Source organism: Hordeum vulgare, chromosome 1H (assembly GCF_904849725.1).
Source record: "Hordeum vulgare subsp. vulgare chromosome 1H, MorexV3_pseudomolecules_assembly, whole genome shotgun sequence".
Lineage (NCBI taxonomy): Eukaryota > Viridiplantae > Streptophyta > Magnoliopsida > Poales > Poaceae > Hordeum > Hordeum vulgare.
The window spans coordinates 300,302,642-300,324,151 of NC_058518.1; the positions used below are offsets into that span (position 1 = coordinate 300,302,642).

Genomic DNA, 21,510 nt, shown 5'->3' on the forward strand with positions numbered 1-21,510 from the left:
GAAAAGCTGAAGACGTTGCAGGTCGCCAACACCAAGAAGCTTCGATTCAAAGATTTCATGGAGACCTTCCTCGACACAGCCACTCGCATCGCAGACGGGATCGACCTTGACACCTTTGTGGAGCCTGCCAGTCCCGGTGACGATTGAAAAACTTTACCTTGGTATACCGAGTGGTATGTGTATCAAACTTTGGCCACTGCTGTTGGCCGTTACATTCGTGGTTCGGTGTGGATAAGCTTGATCCACACCGAGCCGACTGATCGTAGATCCAAATTTGAATTCGAATCGAATATTTTGCTCTTCTTTCGCTAAGTTTTTTTTTGACACGATTTTGGCTCGTGGTTTTTGTTTGGCATTTCTTGGTGAAGCCAATGGCAAACATGCGGAGCATGTAGTTGTCAGTTGTCTTCACATCCACATGAGCCTCAATGAGGGTTTGCCAAGTCTCCGAGTGCGCACTCGGAGCGAGCTTTTACTCAGGTGATTCTGGGTCACGGCTAAGTCTCCGAGTGCGACTTTTAGTGCACACTTGGAATGAGTTTGTACTTAGGCGATTCTCGATCGCAGCTAAGTCCCCGAGTGCGGCTGTAAGCTCGCACTCGGAGCGAGTTGTTACTCATGTAGTTGTCAGTTGTCTTCACATCCACATGAGCCTTAATGAGGGTCTGCTAAGCCTCCGAGTGGATCTTGAGTATACACTCGGAGGAAGATTTTTACTTAGGCGACTCTGAGTCGCAGCTAAGTCCCCGAGTGCGACTTTTCGTGCACACTCGGAATGAGTTGTTACTCATGTAGTTGTCAGTTGTCTTCACATCCACATGAGCCCCCAATGAGGGTCTGCTAAGCCTCCGAGTGGATCTCGAGGATACACTCGAAGGAAGCTTTTTTACTTAGGCGATTCTGGATCGCAGCTAAGTCCCCGAGTGCGACTTTTCGTGCACACTCGGAATGAGTTTGTACTTAGGAGATTCTGGGTTGCAGCTAAGTCCCGGAGTGCGGTTTTTGGTGCGCACTCGGAGCGAGTTTGTACTTAGGCGACTCTGGGTTGCAGCTAAGTCCGAGCGCGGCTTTTAGTGCGCACTCGGAGCGAGTTTGTACTTAGGCGATTCTGGGTCGCAGCTAAGTCCCCGAGTGTGGCTTTTAGTGCGCACTCGGAGCGAGTTTGTACTTAGGCAACTCTGGGTCGCAGCTAAGTCCCCGAGTGCGGGTTTTAGTGCGCACTCGGAGCGAGTTTGTACTTAGGCGATTCTGGATCGCAGCTAAGTCCCCGAGTGCGGCTTTTAGTGAGCACTCGGAGCGATTTTGTACTTAGGCGATTCTGGATCACATTTAAGTCTCCGAGTGTGACTTTTAGTGCGCACTCGGAGAAAATTTTATAGACCGGAGTCTGCAAACGCGGAAGAATTTTGAACCTGCAAGAAATCAATCTGCTTTGTATTACTTCAAATGATACTTGTTCTTTACATTGCCCCCGTCGGCGGTCATGTGTAGAAGCGCTTCAGGAGATCTCCGTTCCATGCTCGCGGCTCGTCCGTTTCCCTGTCGAGGTTGTAAAGTCGATACGCTCCATTGTTCAGCACCTTAGAGATGATGAAGGGTCCTTCCCAGGCGGGAGCCAACTTGTGTGGTCTCTGCTGATCCACTCGGAGCACCAGGTCCCCTGCTTGAATGTGCGACTCCTGACGTGTCACGCATGAAACGCCGCAGATCTTGTTGATAAATTGTTGAGCGAGTCAGTGCCATCTCGCGCTCTTCTTCTAGAAGATCCACTCCGTCTTGCCTGGCTTGTTCTGCTTCAGCTTCGGAGAAGAGTTCGACTCGTGGAGAGTTGTGAAGCAAGTCACTCGGAAGGACCGCCTCTGCTCCATAAACAAGGAAGAACGGGGATCGCCCTGTAGATCTATTCGGAGTTGTGCGGAGGCCCCACAACACCGAAGGCAGTTCGGTGACCCATGCGCCGGCGGCATGTCCAACTTCTCGCAGGAGTCGAGGCTTCAACCCTTGAAGAATAAGCCCATTCGCCCGCTCTACTTTCCCGTTTGTTTGGGGATGCGCCACAGATGCAAAATCCACTCGGATACCTTGGCCTGTGCAAAAACCTTTGAATCTGTCCGAGTCAAAGTTTGTGCCATTGTCGGTGATTATGCTGTGCGGAACCCCGAATCTGGCGATGATGGCTCTGACAAATTTGATGGTCGTAAGGGTGTCAAGCTTCTTGATGGGCTTGGCTTCAATCCACTTGGTGAACTTGTCGACTGCTACCAACAGATGAGTGAATCCCCCTTGGCCTGTTCTAAATGGTCCGACTGTATCTAATCCCCACACTGCGAACGGCCAAACAAGAGGAATTGTCTTCAGCGCAGATGTTGGCTTGTAGGACTTGTTCGAATAGAACTGATAGCCTTCGCATCGGTCGACCATATCTTTTGCCATTTCATTCGCCTGCAACCAGAAGAAACCAGCTCTGAATGCTTTGGCGACGATTGCTCTTGAGGAGGCATGATGGCCGCAGATTCCCGAGTGAATTTCTTCCAGGATTAACTGTCCCTCCTCAGGGGAGATGCACCGCTGAAGGACGCTTGAAACACTTTCCTTGTACAACTGGCCATCAATGACGGTGAAGGACTTCGATCTGCGAACGATCTGCCTAGCTTGGACTTCATCTTCTAGTAACTCTTGCCTCACGATGTACGCAATGAACGGCACAGTCCATTCGGGGATGAGAGCAAGAATCTCCATGATCAAATCAACCACAACAGGGACCTCGACTTTAGTCGGATCTGTTGAGCTCTTCGGTTGTACTAGTTCCTCTGTAAAAGGATCTTCTTTTACTGAGGGGAGGTGTAGGTGCTCGAGGCAGACATCACTCGGGACTGGTCTTCGAGTGGATCCAAGTTTTGCCAATTCATCAGCTGCTTGTTTTTTCAGTCGCGGAACATGGTGAAGTTCCAGACCTTCAAACTTCTTCTCGAGTTTCCTTACTGTGTTGCAGTATGCAGTCATGGTGGGGTTCCTTACATCCCACTCCTTCATCACTTGATTAACCACCAAATCCGAGTCGCCATAGACCATCAGGTGACGGACGCCGAGTGTGATGGCCATGCGCAATCCGTAAAGGAGAGCTTCATACTCCGCCTCGTTATTGGAAGAATCAAAATGTATCTGCAACACATACTTGAGTTTATCACCTTTTGGCGATATGATCACTACGCCAGCGTCGGAGCCATTCAACATCTTGGACCCATCGAAGAACATGGTCCAATGAGCCGAGTAGATGTGAGTCGGTTGCTGTTGTTCTACCCATTCTGCTATGAAGTCAGCCAGAGCTTGAGACTTTACAACCTTCTTGGCTTCGAACTTGATGTCGCGGTATAACATCTCCATTGCCCACTTCGCCACTCGGCCTGATGCATCTCGATTGTGAAGGATTTCCGACAACGGAGCATCAGAAATAACAGACATCGAGTGGTCTTGGAAATAATGAGCCACCTTCTTTGCAGTCATGTAGATCCCATAAATAAGCTTTTGATAATGGGGATACCTCTGCTTGGAAGGAATGAGGACTTCGGAGACATAATATACTGGCCGCTGAACCTTGTCGCTTTGCCTTCTTCTTCGCGTTCGACTGTGAGAACAGTGCTAATGACTTGATTTGTAGCCGCGATGTACAGAAGAAGGGGTTCTTTGCTGAGCGGGGCAGTAAGAACCGGCTGGGTGGAAAGCAAGGCTTTGAGGTCGTTGAATGCAATTTGGGCTTCGTCTGTCCACTCGAAAGTATCTGATTTCTTCATGAGTCGGTACAGAGGTAGCGCCTTCTCGCCGAGTCGAGTGATAAACCTGCTCAAAGCCGCTAGGCAACCTGTGAGCCTTTGAACATCATGTATTCTGACCAGCCGTTCCATTCGAACGATGGTCCTGATCTTTTCGGGGTTGACATCGATCCCTCGTTCGGAAACAAAGAAACCGAGTAACTTCCCACTGGGAACGCCGAATGAACACTTGGCTGGGTTGAGCTTGATATCGTACCTACGCAGGTTGGTGAATGTTTCTTCCAAGTTAGTCAGCAGGTCAGAACCTTTGCGTGACTTGACTACGATATCATCCATATATGCCTCCACATTTCGACCGATCTGGTCAAGGAGGCATTTTTGGATCATGCGCATAAAAGTTGCTCCTGCATTCTTCAAACCGAATGGCATAGTGATGTAGCAGAAGCACCCGAATGGGGGTGATGAAGGCTGTTTTTAATTCATCCGGACCATACAGACGGATTTGATGATAGCCCGAATAGGCATCAAGGAATGATAAACGCTCGCAACCCGCAGTCGAATCAACAATTTGATCAATGAGGGGGAGCGGGAAATGATCTTTCGGGCAGACCTTATTGAGATGCTTGAAGTCGATGCACATACGGAGAGACTTGTCCTTCTTGGGCACCATGACAACATTGGCGAGCCACTCGGAGTGGTGTACCTCGCGAATGAAGTTGGCTGCCAAAAGTTTAGCCACCTCCTCTCCGATTGCTTTCCTTTTGTGCACGGCGGACCGACACAGGCGTTCTCGGACGGGCCGAGCAGCAGGATCCACATGCAGTCGGTGCTCAGCCAACTCCCTGGGTACACTTGGCATGTTAGCGGGCTTCCATGCAAAAATGTCCCAGTTCTCACGGAGGAATTGGATGAGCTCGGCTTCCTATTTTGGATCAAGGGTGGTGGAGATGTTCGTCGGGGCAGCGGCGTCGTCCGTCGGGTGGATGCTGACTTTCTTCATGTCTCCCGCCGACTGGAATGTGGACTCCGAAGCTGGCTTCTTCGAACGCATCAAGTCAGCGGGGTCGGCTGTCTTCTTGTACTCATCCAGCTCGAGGATAGCCATCTGCTGATCGGCAATCCTTGACCCCTACTGCAGACACTCCTCGGTCCGCTGCCGATTGCCTGTGACCGTGATCACACCTTTGGGACCCGGCATCTTCAGCTTCAAATACACGTAACATGGACGGGCCATGAAACGCGCATACGCCGGACGGCCCAGAATCGCATGGTATGCACTCTGGAAGTCCACCACCTCGAATGTCAGCTTTTCCTTGCGGAAGTTCTTGTCGGAGCCGAAAATGACGTCCAACGCGATCTGGCCGAGTGACTTGGCCTTTCGTCCTGGGACGACTCCGTGGAACTGCATACTGCTCTCGCTAAGTTTGGACATCGGAATGCCCATCCCCTTGAGAGTGTCGGCGTACATGATGTTCAAGCCGTTGCCGCCGTCCATGAGGACTTTGCGCAGTCGGACTCCTTCCACCACCGGGTCGACGACCAGAGCTTGCCTCCCTCGGGTGGGCACGTGTGCTGGATGGTCCGACTGATCGAAGGTGATCGCAGTCTGATACCATTTGAGGAACGTGGGGTTGGTTGGGGTTGCCATGTTCACCTCCCTGTTCACCAGCTTCAATCGACTCTTGCTTTCCACGTCAGCAAAAATCATCAATGTTGCATGGACTTGGGGGAACGGATCCTCCTTATACTCATCATCCTACTCGTTGTCCTTTTCACTCGGCTGCCCTTCGCCGAACCCTTGGATCAGGAGGCGACATTGCCGAGTGGTGTGCTTCGGGAATATGGCGTTGCCTTCTTCGTCCATCTCCATGTGGATTGGACATGGCTGATCCAGGATGGAATTCCCGAACTGTTTCTTCTTAGGGGTGTACTGAGCTTTCCCCTTGCCCTTGAACTTGGCATTGGTAACGGCTGGTGCCTCTGCCTGCGGAGTGGATGGAGCTTTCTTCTTCTGCTTCCGATTGCTATTCCCATCTCCATCGGCGACTGCCTTATGCTTGCCGCTACGTATGCGGTCCTCTTCTTCGCCATTTGCATAGCATGCGGCTATCTCCATCATCTTGCTCATGGAGATGTCGCCTGTCCGACCGAACTTCCGGTACAGATCTCTGTACCACACGCCTGCCTTGAAGGTGTAGACTGCTTGGTGCTCTGTAACGTTCTCCACCGTGTGGTAGAGGGTCGTCCAGCGCTGGATGAAATCGCACATGGGTTCATTCTGCTTCTGGACACAGTGCTGGAGCTCCACGAGACCAGCACGGTGTTTGCACGTGCCCTCGAAGGTCCTGATGAAGACTCGGGACAGATCTGCCCAGCTGTAGATGCTTGATGGAGCCAACTGGTTCAGCCACGCTCGTGCCGAGCCGTCGAGCATCAGGGGGAGATGTTTCATGGCGACCTGGTCATCTCCGTCACCGATCTGGACCGCCACTCGGTAGTCGTCCAGCCACGTTTCTGGCTTGGACTCTCCTGTGAACTTGCTGATCCCCGTCGCCAATCGGAAGTTGGGAGGGATATCAGTTGAACGGATGGCCCGACTGAAGCACTCGGGGCCAGAGACGATGGTCCTGCTTCCACTCGGACGGTCTCTATCGTGACCATCACGGTGGTCTCGACTCTTGTCGACCTTCCTCTGGGCGACGTACCCTCTTGCGTCGGGCCTTGGATCATACACGTCACCGACTGGACGCCGATCATCGTGATGTCGGGGCCCGTAAGGCCCACCCCACGGAGGGGTGCGTGAACGGCGATGATCTTCGGGATTCATGGAACGGCTGCCGCCTCTGCGTCGCTGATGAGAGTCGGGGCTGAAAACCGACCGATGCGTGTTCACATGAACAGAACTGTTGTGGATCTTGTTGTGCGACTGGGAGACCGCCGAATTCTGCTGCTGTGCCGTGTGCAACAGGGCACGGATCTGCTCGATCGCTCTACCAGCCTCTGAATCAATCAGTTGGAGGGAATCGGCTATCTTGGCAGCGGTAGCCAGGTTGAGGACGGGTGTGCGGAACACCTCGACGTTGCTCTGGCGAGTGCGCCGACTGGCAGAACGACGGTGTTGACGACGAGCGCCGGATGATTCACCGACCTCATGCTCATTCCGACCAGTTCGGAGGGGACTTTCATGGGAATCAGCCATGAGAACTTCGGCTGCAGGCCCGCGACCCAAGTACTCGGAAGGTAACACAGTCGGAACTGAGTCCAAGCACTGGGACGGCGGCGCGACCACAACCGACTCGAGGACCGCCACTTGAGAGGACGCGTTCTGTCGCGCCTGGGCGTGTCGCACCCAATGCTGGAGCCGCGGACGGCGGGACCTCTTGTTGCGGCGCGTGACAGGGGCGAAGATCGACAACGGGGCCGATTGCTGGAGAAGAAGGACGCCGCGGGCACCGGCACGGAAGTGCGTAGCCCCGCGACTATGGAGTGCTTCGATGTCGAGAGGCGCATCCTGAAGCCATGCCGAATCGTCGACGATGAAGGAGAGTGCGCCGAAGAGGATCTCATGACCCATGCACAAATCTGCGTCGGACGACATGATGAAAAGATGAAGTTGCAAACTCGCCGGAAGTCGCTTAGACGCCTGCCCCACGGTGGGCGCCAACTGTCGTGGGTATAAGTCTGACGGTAGATGTGTAGGGTACGAAAGGATGGGCAGAGCCTTAGCTACGGCGAGGTTGTATGAGTTCAGGCCCCTCTACGGTGGAGGTAAAAGCCCTACGTCTCAGTGCTCTTGGGAGCTTAGTGTCGAGTGGAATATAGGATTACAGTAAAAGCCAACCCCTGCACCAGTGGGGAAGGGCGGCTTATATAGAGTGCGCTGCCCTCCACAACGGCCCGGTGGACAGGGGTGGAATAGTGGCGAATAAATGCCTATGTTATAGGTAACGTATGCCTTAAATGCTAATAATGGTGTATGAAAACGTATGACCGTTGCCCTCCTGGGAGGTTACGATGTACAGAGTGGAATTCAGTCGGTACGTTAAATACGCTCCGAATGCTCGTCATCGTCTGGATGATGGGGAGTCCTTAGTTCAGTCGGAACTGTCTAAGGGCCTTGTCCTCTATGAAGGGTAGTCCTTGGGTAGGACCTATAGGGCAGGCCTATGACCCTACCCTGGGACTATAACCCATCACTATGTAAGTGGTACGTGCACACAAATAACAAATCCTCGCAACCCAGCGCATGTAGGGGTTGTCAATCCCTCGTGGGTAAAGTAAAAAATGATAGATTGATAGATGCAAAATAAAGTGATGTCAAATAAAACGCATCAATGTATTTTTGTTTTCTTTTGATAGTATAGATCTGAAAATAAAAGAGCAAATAAAATGGAAACACAAATAGCAAAATAGATGATGTGAAATAGATCTGAGGGTCGTAGGTTTCACTAATCGCTTCTCTCGAGAAAGTAGCAAACAGTGTGTAGACAAATTACTGTTGGATAATTGATAGAAGAGCAAATAATTATGACGATATCAAAGACAATGATCATGTATATATGCATCACGTAGAAGACAAGTAGACCGGCTTCTGTGTGCATCTACTTCTATTACTCCACACATCGACCGCTATCCAGCATGCATCTAGTGTATTAAGTTCATGGAGAAACGGAGTAATGATTTAAGAATGATGACATGATGTAGACAAGATCTATTCATGTCGGAATAGACCACATTGTTTTATCCTTAATAGTAACGATACATGCGTGTCATGTCTCTTTCTGTCACTGAGATTGAGCACCGCAAGATTGAACCCATCACAAAAGTAGCTCTTCCCATTACAAGATAAAAGATCAAGTTGGTCACACAAAAACCAAATATCGGAGAAGAAATACGATGCTATAATAATCAAGAATGGATATAATTCCATGGATATGATCATACACTAACAATTTGTCGTATCCCAACAAGCACACCACAAAAGATAGAGTTACATCAAACGGATATCCGAGAAACCATTGTATTGAGAAGCAAAACAAGAGAGAAAGCCATCTAGCTACTGCCTATGGACCCATAGGCTTATATGAACTACTCACGCATCATCAGATGAGCACCAATGATGATGATGAACCCCTCCATGATCGTGTTCCTCTCCGAAACAGGCTCTAGATTGGATTTCGTGGCTTTTGGAACTTGAGGTGGCTGAAATGATTTTTCATAGACTCCTCTAGGGTTTCTAGAATATTGGGGTATTTATAGAGCTCAGGGGCGTTGGAGGAGGTGCCCGAGGCCCCCACTACCCACCAGGACGCGCTAGGGGCCCTTGGCGCGCCCCGGTGCCTAGTGGGCTGCCTCGGCCTCCTTTGGTGATCATCCTTGGTCCCCAAGTTTCCTTTTGGTCCAAAAAAATCTCCAAAAAGTTCCGTGGCATTCAGACTTCATCTGGTATTGATTTTATGTGAAGGAAAAAACAGCAACTGACACTGGGCACTATGTCAATAGGTTAGTCCCAAAAAATGATATAAAGTTGCTATAAAATGATCATAAAACATCCTAGAATGATAATATTAGAGCATGGAACAATGTAGAAATTATAGATACGTTGGAGACGTATAAGCTGGTAGCTGCGCTTTTATGTTCTAGCCTTGCTGAAGGGAACACGATTGACCATGCTAGGTTGCTGCCCCTTTGTCAAGCCTCACCCTTGTGTATGTCCCGCCGGCGACCTTTTTCTCAAAAGTCAAGTTGATTCCAGAATAACCAATGTCGGACAGCTCGCATGTGTCAAGAGCGTTCGTGAACCCGTCCATTTGTGCTTGACTGAGGTTCCCGACTCCATCGTGCTCATGTGCGTGTAGCACCTCCTTGAAATCACTGAGGACTAGCCAGGGTATATCGTTTGTGCCTAAGATTCCCCGTAGCATATCCCACGTATTGAACCGTTCATTCACTTGGGCTTCTCCATAGACAAAGGTGACACTTGTTTCAACATGAACTAGTTCACTAATAATTGCATCAGTGTGGTACCGAGAGTAACCAACAGTCTCTAGTTTTATTTCTTCATTCCAAAAATTACCTAATCCTCCGATTCTACCCGAACTGCTTACATCAAAACTCTTATCACAACCTAATGAATTTCCCATGTTCTCGACTCTAGAACCCTCTATCTGAGTTTCAAGTATACATAAAATAGAGGGGCAAACTGCTTCGTGAGATCACGAAGTTCTCGAACTGTCGTGAGTTTGCCATCCCCGCAGCAAATCCAACAGAGTAGACTCATTGCGTTAGGCACGAACCCATTGGAGGCCCACCAAACGCAGATCCAAAGTTTTGTTTCCGCTACATTCTTGTTGTAACTCGCCATAGTAAGCATGTTTCTCTTCGGGTCCTATTCTGGAGGTGGGCTTTGGGGGATCGTAGCCGTGGCAGGGGTGCTACTACCACTCCCAACAACTAGTGATGTTTCGGCGAAACCAGCCATTGTAGGGTCACTTACTTGGGACACCCTCCTTTTTCTATTGTTCTCGGCATCGGCTTCGTCCATGTCGTGATCTTGAGATTGATCATTGATGTCCTCTGCATGTTCTAACCAAACATCAATGTCTCCTTGTGTGCAGTCGCGACCAGGACCAAGCCGTGCATGACCCCCACCTCGACCTCCTCCATTACCTCTTCCGCCCCCTCGGCCCGCGTCCTAGGCCCCTGAACTAGTCTGCTCGTAGTTTTTTGAAGACAAGAGCTGAGTGAGGGTGAATACCATTGCCACATTCTTTGTGTAGATGGCCAAGGTAGCCATACACAGCGCACCAGTTCGGCAATCTTTCAAACTTGACCCGAAAGATCTCACTTTTTTCTTAATGACTAGAGACACCGTGTTCCTCAGGGGCATCATGACATTAACTTTCACCCACACGAGGAAGAAGTCCTGACTTCGATTCAGCATAGATATATTCTCCTACCGTGGAGGCTAGGGCTTTTATCATGTGAAAGAACACGTCCGGTAGGTCATGGATCTTGATCCACATCCCAATCTTATTGAGCTGGATTGACGACGGGCTTGTGAGTCCGTCATAAGGCGCGATGACCACCGCTTTCCCCTTGAATGTCCAGGGCCTTCTGTCACGCCCAAGATGCGGCCCTATTCTCAATTTGGCACAAGGGCCTCGTCAGGGATAGAAGCGCATCTCGTCGTGTCGCAAGAATGGATATCGTTACAAGTACATGTACTGAAAAGAAGGGATGTATACATATATATAGAATTGTCTTACACTCGCCACAAGCTACATCAGATTCACACGAGTACAATACATAAACATCATGAATAATAGCAGGGTCCGACTACGGACGAAAACAAACGAGAAAAGAAGAACGACGTCCATCCTTGCTATTCCAGGCTGCCGGCCTGGAACCCATCCTAGATCGAATAATAATAAGAAGAAGAAGCAACTCCAAATGAACAATCAACGCGCTCGCGTCAATAACCTTTACCTGTACCTGCAACTTGGGTTGTAGTAATTTGTGAGCCACAGGGGACTCAGCAATCTCATTTCCAAAGGTATCAATACTAGCAAAGCTTAATTGGGTGAGGCATGGTTAAGTGGTGAGGTTGCAGCAGCGGCTAAGCATTTATTTGGTGGCTAAACTTACGCATACAAGAAATAAGAGGGGGGAAGATCTACGTATAGCAGACGTGAACTACGGTTGATCAAATGAATGATCCTGAACACCTACCTACGTCAGACACCCCACCGTGTCCTCGATCAGAGAAGGAACTCACGAAAGAGACAGTCACGGTTACGCACACAGTTGGCATATTTTAATTAAATTACTTCAAGTTATCTAGAACCAGTGTTAAACAAAGTTTCCACGTTGCCACATAACCGCGGGCACGGCTTTCCGAAAGATTTAACCCTGCAGGGGTGCTCCAACTAGTCCATCACAAATTACCACAAGCCGCATAGAAATCCTCGATCACGAAGCTCGCGATCTCGTCAAACTCCTTAGTGGAAAACCTCAACTCCGAGATTACCCAAAGCATCACCGGAATCCCGAAGCACAAGATATCTCGTCAAAGGTAAAACTAATCCAGCAAGGCCGCCCGATGTGTCGACGATCCCGATAGGAGCCGCGTATCTCGTTCTCAGGACTCGACGGATGAGCGATGGTTACCACGCCAAACGCCGAGTTGCCCCAGGTAGCGTTAGTAAGCTGCTCTGTTTTGGACCAACACTCATGAGGAGCACTGGCCCGAGGGTTGATTAATTATCCTCGGGGTCCGGAAAGTCCCTATGCAATTTTATTAGGTTATTAAGCAAATGTAGTACCAATGTTGGGCCTTGCCAAACCAGCTTTAATCTAAAACGAATTATCAAGGGGGTCCACATAACAACCCCGATCGTGTTAGGAGCGCTCAAATATGGAACATAACACCGGTAGCCGAAACTAAGGGGGAAAGGTGGAACAAAACACCAGGCTAGAAAGGTCGAGCCTTCCACCTTTTACCAAGTATATAGGTGCATTAATTTAAATAGCATTAATATGGTGATATAACAAGGAACCCATGTTTTCACATGGAAGCAACTGCACCTGCAACTAGCAACGCTAACACAAGGTTAAGCAAGCGGTAACATAGCCAATCAGTGGTTTGCTAGGTTGAACAGGTTGAAGGTTTTCATGGCATTGTTGAGAGGCTGATATTTGACATGTGGTAGGCAATGAGACATAATCGATAGAAGCGATAAAACTAGCATGGCAATGATAGTAATGGTATTTGGGGAAATGGTCATCTTGCCTGAGATCCCGCTTGGAAGAAGAATGACTCCGTGAAGCAGACAAGCCGATATAGTCGAACGGGTCCTCACTTTCCGACACGCTGCGGAACTCTATCGAGACGAAGCAAACCGGAAACAAGAATCAACACACGATCTTCACCACATGATGCACAACACAAATGATGCATGAGCTGCTGAATACATGCAAGTCAGGGCATGACAATTCACACAAATAGACACTACACATTAAGTGAAGTTCAATATGCAACGAGTTGCATATTGATGAAACTCCACGTTAATTATTTAGTTCTATCCTGATTAGATACACAGCAATATTAGATGTGGTTAAATATGGCAAGAGGTGAAGCGTAATTAAACTACCTATCTAGGCAATTTAAATGAGGTCGGAAATGACATATAGCACCTCCGAGACGACCTCACATGTTAATTTATAATTCTGTCCAGATCTGAACTAACACGTTTAATTAGTTGTTAAACAGCAAAACAAATAGGTTCACGTGAATCTACGCGTCATTACAAGCAATTTACACATAGAGATCACCTCCAACGGAGCTACGGTTCAAAAGATACAAGCACCACAAGATATGATGACATGAATGCAAAATGTGTGCAACGACGGTCACAAGCACTTCAAAACATATAACCAGCAAGATAAAATGAAACTACACAAGATTCTAAGCAAGTTTCATATAGGACACGATCAAATCGGAGCTACGGTTCAACATCTACGAGCAAAACAAGAAATCACTACAATCTGCCAAAATCAACCACATAGCATTTTATACACCCCACAACTACGAGCTACACAACTCAAATATAATCAACCAAGGCATGTCACGAAAGAGGGCAATAAGCACTACCACAAACAACTAACAACAACTAGCATGGAAGCATGGATCACTAGGAAAAGAAGTCACAAAATGGCTTCTCACACACTATTTCAGACTTAGTGAAACTAACACTTCATGAAAGTGCAGTTTTTCAGTCTGAAGGCATATTGACAGCAGCAAAATCATAAGCTACAGGACTCCAAATGGCATGAAATTCACAGCATGCTAGAGAATCACAAGTTCTACAACTAACTCCATTGCACCAACCTCAAAAGAGCTACAGATCACAAGATAGAAGCAAGACAAGACAGCAACAAAATATAAGAGATTCCAGACTTAGAAATATTTCAGCATCCCTAAAACAACACTATTTCCTAGCAAATTGAGAGCAAGCAAACCATACCTAAACATGCATTTCTATTGCAACCAAAAATACCAGGGGCTAGACTAAACATCAAAGATCAACTCTCTAGTTGACAACTTCTTCAAACGAAGCACGGAATAAATCCTACAAAATAGACAAGAGGGCAACATGGCAAAATATCGCGCGAACTAACTTGATCAAAAGCTAAAACTAATTACACAAAAAATCCTATGGCTTTTTCTACCCCGAAAACATATAAAATATGTGGGGTTGCACAACAAAATATTGCCACACGTAAATGCGAGATATAATCCTAAACACGGGAAATAAACTGGCGGCAAATCCTTACACGCAAAAATACCAACATCTACTCTAAAATACATGGAAAAGTGGTTCCTAAAACATGGACATTTTATCTACGGCATACGAGCAATCCGGGCACACACGAAAATTAAACACGGGCAATATCCTATTGGGACAACACGTAAATCTATGCATATGGCGGCTCAAACTACGTCAAACAAATATGCAAGTTGTGAAATCGTATTCTACGCGCAAAACTACCCCAAAACCATATACAGTACGCCTCGATCCGACTAACGGTTAAAAAGTTACGGTCAATCTAATATTACTATATTTCCTGAAAACAATTTATTCTCAGAAAAATCCTAAGCTAAATGGGCTTACAGTGGGCGCAACTTAGCACATCTCGCCACGGGCGAGGGGAAATGGCTCGGGGCAGGGCTCTAACCTTGCGGGCCTTGCCCAGGAGGAGAAGCTGGGCCGGCCTGGATCGAACGGGGGAGGAAACCGAGCTGGCCTGGCTCGGGGCCCAGGAGGGAGGAGGAGCTGGGCCGGTGGCTCGGCCTGGCTCCTCGTGGCGGCCGCTCGCGATAGGCCTCGTGCGTGCTCTCGCGGAGCGACGGGAGCCTGGGGAACCGATCGGTCAACGCGGCGGCTGGCGAGCGGGAGGCCAGCGAGTGCTGCCTCGTCTCGCGTGCTGCGCCGACCCGATGGTCCAGGTGCCAGGCGGCGCGACGAAGGGAGAGCTCCTCCGCGGAAGCTGGGCAGGAGCCGATTGGGGGGGGGGGCTGCCGGATCTGGATCCGGGCACGACAGGGCTGTGACCGGTGGGATGTATCGGGGCACGGGACGACGGACAAGGCGGCTAGGAACTCGGGAGGAGGAGGGCTGCGGGCAGAAGAGCTACGGGAGGAGGAGTATTTCAGGCATGGGTGTCTCTGGGCCGTTGGATCTTCGATCCGACGGTCCAGATCGCTCAGATCGGATCTGAGGATTAGCTGGAGAAGGTGGAGGCTAGGGTTTTGCACGAATTTCGAGGGAGAGAGAGAGTGGCTGTCTAAATTGATCTGGGGTCTATTTATAACAAATGGGGGGGGGGGGCTAGGTTTAGCGGTTTTCCGCCCCGGTTGCAACCGCGCGGTCGGATTTGAATAATTCCGAACGCGGGAGGGACTAAGTGGCCGTGTAGAGTAGTTATCCGGAGACGAGAGGGAAAATGGGCGGCGCGGCAACGATTTTTAAAACACCGATAACCGTCCGACGGTAGACCGAATACGGTGCCGTTACGGTCGACCGTTCGGGTACCAGACGGACTCCGATTGCGACGAAACTTGACAGGCGGCCTACCTATATTAAAATAAGACCGCACGTCAAATATCAACCCAATGAGAGAAAGTTTTACGCACACTTTTAAAACAGGGTTTTGACGATGCCGCGGGCGCGTGCGTGTGCGGTCGGGCTCAGAACGGACAACGACGTGAACCGGCAACTAACAACGGATGCAAGTTTTAAAAACTGGCGGCAACAGAGATGCTGATGCAATGCAGATGATGCGATGATGATGCGACAAAAGAAAATAGACACACGACGAAAACAGAATAGAAGGGGAATCTTCTGGGGCATCGGCATCGGGCTGTCACACCTTCCTCCATTACTCTTTCCCAATCACCAAGGCAAGAGAAGTGCAACATGTACAAATTTTCACTCACGGGGTGGAACTTGACTTCTTGAGCCAAATCCCACACAACTCTCATGTTTCTGTAAAACTAGTAGGTGATGTAGGGTTTCGTAATGTGAACGCGAGTGATCGCGATCCAGCGGGCCGCTTCCTCCGGGAGGTCAGCCTCCTCTACCACCACGTCCATCAGATTGTCTTCCCTCATCCCTAGTTCTGCCATCATCGCCTCCATGTCATCCATCATCGAGGACGGTCCAGACGACTGCTCGAAGGTGTTCATCAAAAGGCTCTTGTCCAAAGAAGAAACTTTTCACGGGTTGCACAACCCTAGTCGACCCTCTCCAAGATACACGAGGGCCTAGGGCATCAGGCCCCGACCGCCGATAGCAGGGAGAGAGGGCAAGGGATGCGATCTCCACAAAGACCGCCGTTGGAAGGAGAAAGGGTAAGGGGTCACGATCTCCACAACAATCGCCGTCCGGAGAAGAGAGAACCCTAGCGAGAGGGGATTGTTGCGAAGTGATCAACTAATCATGTTGACATCGCATCTAATGGTTGCTCGGGTTGATACATCCATTTAGTTGGGTGGTCTCAATTTCTAACCGGGCCTTCTTCTGCGGCCCGAAAGCCCAAGACGCTCACGCAACCCCAACTCTGACCAGCCTTCACCTGTCGCTCTGCCCGCGCCGTCTCTCTCTTCCTCGCCTGTTTCGGCAACCAGCATCCTCTAGGGCACCAGCACCACACGCCGCCGCCGCCGCCGCCGCCGCCGCTCGCCATGTCTGACTCCGACGAATACGGTGCGATTCCCACCCCTTCGCGTTCTCTTCCCCTGCTGTATACTCCTCCGTTTTTCTGATCGACTCGCTCCTCTCTTCGTGCGGTGTTCAGTGGACCTGCCCGTCTCGGACGAGGATGAGGATGAGTGGGAGGATGGAGAGGAAGCTGAGGAGGAGGAGGAGGTGCGGGGAGGCTCTAAGAAGAAGGCCAAGCAGCACGTCGACCAACTCAAGAGGCTGCAGGAAAAGGTCCGACTCCTCTCCGCTTCATCTTCCGATATCTGCGCCGTCCTTCAGTGGAATCTTGTTTTGCAATCGGTTAATGGTCGCTGGTTAGTACCTATAATTAGCTTAGTAAGAGGATACTCATGGCTGACAAATTTTGGACGCACCGTATTCAGGCTGCAAGCCATTGTAAGAGTTGCACATACAGTTTGTCATTCGTATCAATGGTAGTCTGGTAACTTAAAGAATGACAGGGAATAAACTCTGAATCTCACTGACCATTCTAAGCAACGCAAGTTGGATTGCTGATTCAGAGATAATAGTCGCGAGAGATGTGAGAAAGGCAGTTTGTCGTTTTCTGCACCAATAAGGGGAGTTCTAGCTCCAATGGAGTGCCTTATGTTCACTAGCTTCAGCTGAACTGTAGTTGGTATGCATGAAACTGAAGCCATACACGTTAGGCAGATACATGCTCTAACATAAGTAGTTCCATTGAATTAAAATTCCAAATTTGTAATTTGAAGTCTTAGCTGGTTCATTTTCACTGAAAAGAATATGCTATCGACTTAACATTTGGATAGTCTTAATTCTTTAGTTAATATAAGCTTCCAACTGTTGATTTTTTGTGTGCGGACTGGGCATGTGATTGATGCGTAAGAGAATTGGTCCCTAGACGTTTGATGCCTTTTGGTTAGCTTTGGTTGGTTTGCTTGTGCACTTCCTTTTTGACATCCTAGCATGTATGGACTCTGGTTACACATGTCACATCCACAGCCAGGAGCTTAATTCTGATTTTATAGTTTGTTGTTCTTTTCTTTCATATTTTGTAACCACTGAGTTACTGTTGACTGCTTATGAAACTTACTGAACTTTCTTTGTAGGATCCTGAGTTCTTTAAATATTTGGAAGAGTGTGATAAAGAGCTCCTGGAATTCAACGATAATGACATCGCTGTAAGATCAAGTATAGTATTTTTCCTTTTTAATAATCCTTCTTCTCCCTCTAGAAGTTTATATGACTTGGATTTCTTTGTGTTTAGGATGATCAAGAAAGTGACGAGGAACCTAAATCTGTCCCTAAGGAGGAACAAAAAGAAAGTGTTAAGCCAATTACGATGGAAATGGTTGATTCCTGGTGCAACGGAGCCGAAGATGGGAAGATAGGATCTATCCGGTCTATTCTTCAAGCCTTCAGGAGAGCCTGCCATTATGGTGAGGACAGCGGGGACAATTCAGCACCAAAATTCAGTGTCATGTCCGGTAGTGTACTCGACAAAGTCATGCACTTCGTTTTGAAGAACATGGATGGCATTCTTCGCCAATTACTCGGTGCCCCTAGCTTTGGAGGGAAGAAAGAGAAAATCAGTGAACTGATGATGACTAATTCATGGAAGAGGAATGGTAATTTAATGAGGGTATATCTTGTCAACGCACTCCATATGATAACTGAGATGACTGATGAACAAATGATCGCATTTACTATTCACCGTGTCAGAGCATCAGCTGTTTTTCTGGCTGCCTTCCCTTCTCTCTTGAGGAAGTATGTTAAGGTGTGCTAGCTTTGCCTTCTCGTTTCATTTTAAGTAGCTTTCAGCATTACTCTGATGTCCATCTAACAAGAATTTATTTTCAACTGGATGGTGTTATTTTAGACACTATTGTATACGTGGGCTAGAGGTCGAGGTGCCATGCCCTTTGTATCATTTTTGTTCCTCCGAGACTTGTGTGTTCAAGTAGGCCCAGATTGCCTTGACACATGCCTCAAGGGTATCTACAAGGCTTATTTGGTGAACTGCAAGTTGTCAAAGTCTATCAGCGGATCGAAACTGCAGCACATTCAATTTCTTGGGAATTGTGTCAAAGAATTGTATATCGTGGACCCTCAAAGTGCTTATCAACATGCTTTTGTTTTCATTCGTCAGTTGGCAGTTATCCTAAGAGGTGCTCTTACCGAAAAAGGACCAAAGGTATTTTGTTCGTTGAACTGTCATGGTCATATGTTGGAACTGCATTGGTTACTTATGATCTGACAGAGTTTTTTTGGTTCTTGTTTCATCTTCTGAAGACATCAAAGGACAAAAAGCAGAAAGAAAGAAACAAACCAACGAACAAACAGCTAGAGGTACTATTTCTGTTACTTTTTGCCAAGTATTTTTTTCTTGTATTTCCGAAACACAAGTGTTGTCTGCTCATAGGAGGGATATCATTCTTTTAGATTATTTGCTGACAACAGCTCACTTTGGGCTAATTCTATTGGTTCCTTTCGTATGTTAGTTTGATATATTTTTTGTTGTCAATCAGACAAAAAGAGGAACGTTTCCTGTTGTGAACTGATGATAAGCTTACATTTTTCTTGTGCAGAAATCCTACCAAAAAGTTTATGATTGGCAATTTATATTCTGCCTTGAGCTCTGGACAGGTGTTGTGTGTGGGTGTAGTTCTGAGGAAGATTTCCGGCCTTTGGCCTATCCGTTAACCCAGATAATACACGGTGTAGCATGTCTTGTACCGAGTGCACGTTACTTCCCTGTACGCATTAGATGTGTAAAGATGCTTAATTGCATTGCTGAAGCCACTGGTACCTTTATTCCGGTGTCCTCTCTGTTGCTTGATATGCTAGAAATGAAAGAACTTAGAGGCCGTCCAGATGGTGGTGTTGGCAAAGCAGTGAATCTGTTCAATGTTAAACAGGTTTGTTTCCTTGTAACACAGTTCTATGGGGACATGCATCTGAAAACAAACATATAACATGTGATCCTCTTACAGGTAGATAAGAAAATGGTGAAGACACGTGCCTTTCAGGAAGCTTGCATTTACTCTGTGGTTGATGAGCTGGCTAAGCATTTGGCTCAGTGGAGCTACTCTGTTGCCTTCATCGAGATGTCCTTTTTGCCACTAGTTCAACTTCGGAACTTTTGCAAAACCATCAAGGCTGACAGATTTCGAAAAGAGATGAAGGATCTTATTCGTCAGGTTTGCTAAGCATGTACTCCCTCCGTAAAGAAATATAAGAGCGTTTAGATAACTAAAGTAGTAATCTAAACGCTCTTATATTAGTTTACAGAGGGAGTATAAAAGAATATTTAACTATATATAGTAGTTGATCGAACACATGTGCTGATTTCCATTTCTGATTCCAGGTAGAGGCAAATGTTGAGTTCATAAGCGCAAAGCGTGCTGGAATTACATTTCCCCCCAATGATCCAGCTGTAGATTCATTTCTACAGGTATAGGTTGCCCTGTTGGCTTTGCTATCTGCACATTATTTATTACTTCCTCTGTTCACAAATGTAAGACGTTTACATTTGTGAACAGAGCGAATAGTATATTTTAATTCTTGTGCAGTTGTGTTAAAACATATAATATTCTTTCCCAATAGGCTGAGAAGGAAGGACGGTCGAGCCCTCTCTCAAGATATGTTGCTACTTTACATCAGAGAGCACAGAACAGAATCGATTCCATGGATGAGACAAGGTAGTTTCGTCGATGCTTGTCTGTGTATAATACCCTAAACAAAGTTACCGCATTATCATCAAGTGACTTTCAATCTTCCATCATCTGACCACACACCATACTTCAGTAATTTGTATGGCTAAATGCACTCATGCACTCCCATGTTCCGAGTAAAATGTGTTGATTAATGCCATTCCTGATTCATTCCTTTGTGTACCAGTGTTATCGTGGGTGCAGAGTCCTCTACCTTTTCGAAGAGGCTATCAGAGGCACAGAAGCAACAGGACGAACATGATGAGAGTAAAGAACCCATTGCTTTCAGCAAGAACTTGTTGGCTGAAAAGAAGAAAACAAAGTATGTTCAAACCTTTACCCTTCTTTCCTGGTGTGCAAGGCATGATGTTTACCTCCTCTCCTTTCCTGGTGCAGAGCTCCAAAGGAGAACAAGAAACGTGCCCGTGACGATGATGATGTGCCTGCAGAGGAGGATGTGGTTGAGGATTTGATCTTGAGTTCGGATGAGGAAGCGGCAGAAGAGGACGATGATCTCGGATCGGACGAGGATGGCTCCGCGCCTGTTGAAGATGACAGCGACGAGGACTTTGTGGACCCAGACAGCGCGTGGAAGAAACAGAAGAAGGAGAAGCTAAAGAAGCGGAACAAGTACCAACCATCGAACAACAAGGCATCCTCCAAAACCAAAAGGAAACCTCACCCTAAGAAGAAGGCAAAGCATTAACCAAGCCGGAGATAGTACTGGGCAAAGGCTGTTGGCGACGTGCTATGCTTTTAGTCATGAGAAACACCTGCCTGTCAGGAGAAATTTTGTTCAATTTGAGAATTGCACAGCTTCCTTTGTCATTTCCTTGCATTTATATCGAGGTTATTCATATACGCTGGTCGGTTCAACTTGGCTTATATTGATGATTTCATTTCCATATTACCATTCTCCTGTTTTTTAGGCTGATTGCGTGCGAGGTAGTACTCTAGCTATGTTCACCTAAAACTTTGCTGAGTAGACAATACGTATTAAACAGGAAGCAAACGTCCCAGTTTCTGACCATTCCTGTCATTTTCAGTAGGGAGTGTAAGCAAGCGTGTACAGGCTATGAAGCTTCGTTTCCCGCCCTGACATGCTTAGAGCATCTCTAATGGATGGTGTATATGGAGGTGGATGATAAATATACACGTTGCAAACAAAAAAATGCTTCCCAGTGGAACGTGTATACGGGCGTGGAAGTTATACACGTCCATCCACGAGGCTACTCCTCGTGTAAATAAACACGAGCCAGCCACGCTCGTGGAGCTCGCGGCGCT

General features: G+C 47.8%; 1 protein-coding gene across 1 annotated transcript; it reads left to right on the forward strand.

The window, feature by feature from the left end:
* The first annotated feature begins 14,484 nt into the window (after positions 1-14,484).
* Positions 14,485-21,133, forward strand: LOC123398714 (nucleolar complex protein 2 homolog). The gene is made up of 12 exons (XM_045093166.1): positions 14,485-14,778; positions 16,469-16,765; positions 17,623-17,694; positions 17,781-18,290; positions 18,393-18,707; positions 18,806-18,862; positions 19,102-19,431; positions 19,507-19,713; positions 19,881-19,967; positions 20,120-20,214; positions 20,414-20,548; positions 20,623-21,133. The coding sequence occupies exons 1-12, from the start codon at positions 14,485-14,487 to the stop codon at positions 20,930-20,932; spliced, it is 2,709 nt and encodes a 902-aa protein (XP_044949101.1). The 3' UTR covers positions 20,933-21,133.
* The last annotated feature ends 377 nt before the right edge of the window (positions 21,134-21,510 follow it).

Excerpts from the sequence above, each read along its gene's own strand:
- LOC123398714 (XM_045093166.1), top strand. The coding sequence starts at position 14,485 with ATGGCTCGGGGCAGGGCTCTAACCTTGCGGGCCTTGCCCAGGAGGAGA. Across the intron at positions 14,779-16,468 it reads GCGCCGACCCGATGGTCCAG|GGCACCAGCACCACACGCCG; the intron begins GTGCCAGGCGGC and ends AGCATCCTCTAG. Across the intron at positions 19,968-20,119 it reads CTGTAGATTCATTTCTACAG|GCTGAGAAGGAAGGACGGTC; the intron begins GTATAGGTTGCC and ends CTTTCCCAATAG.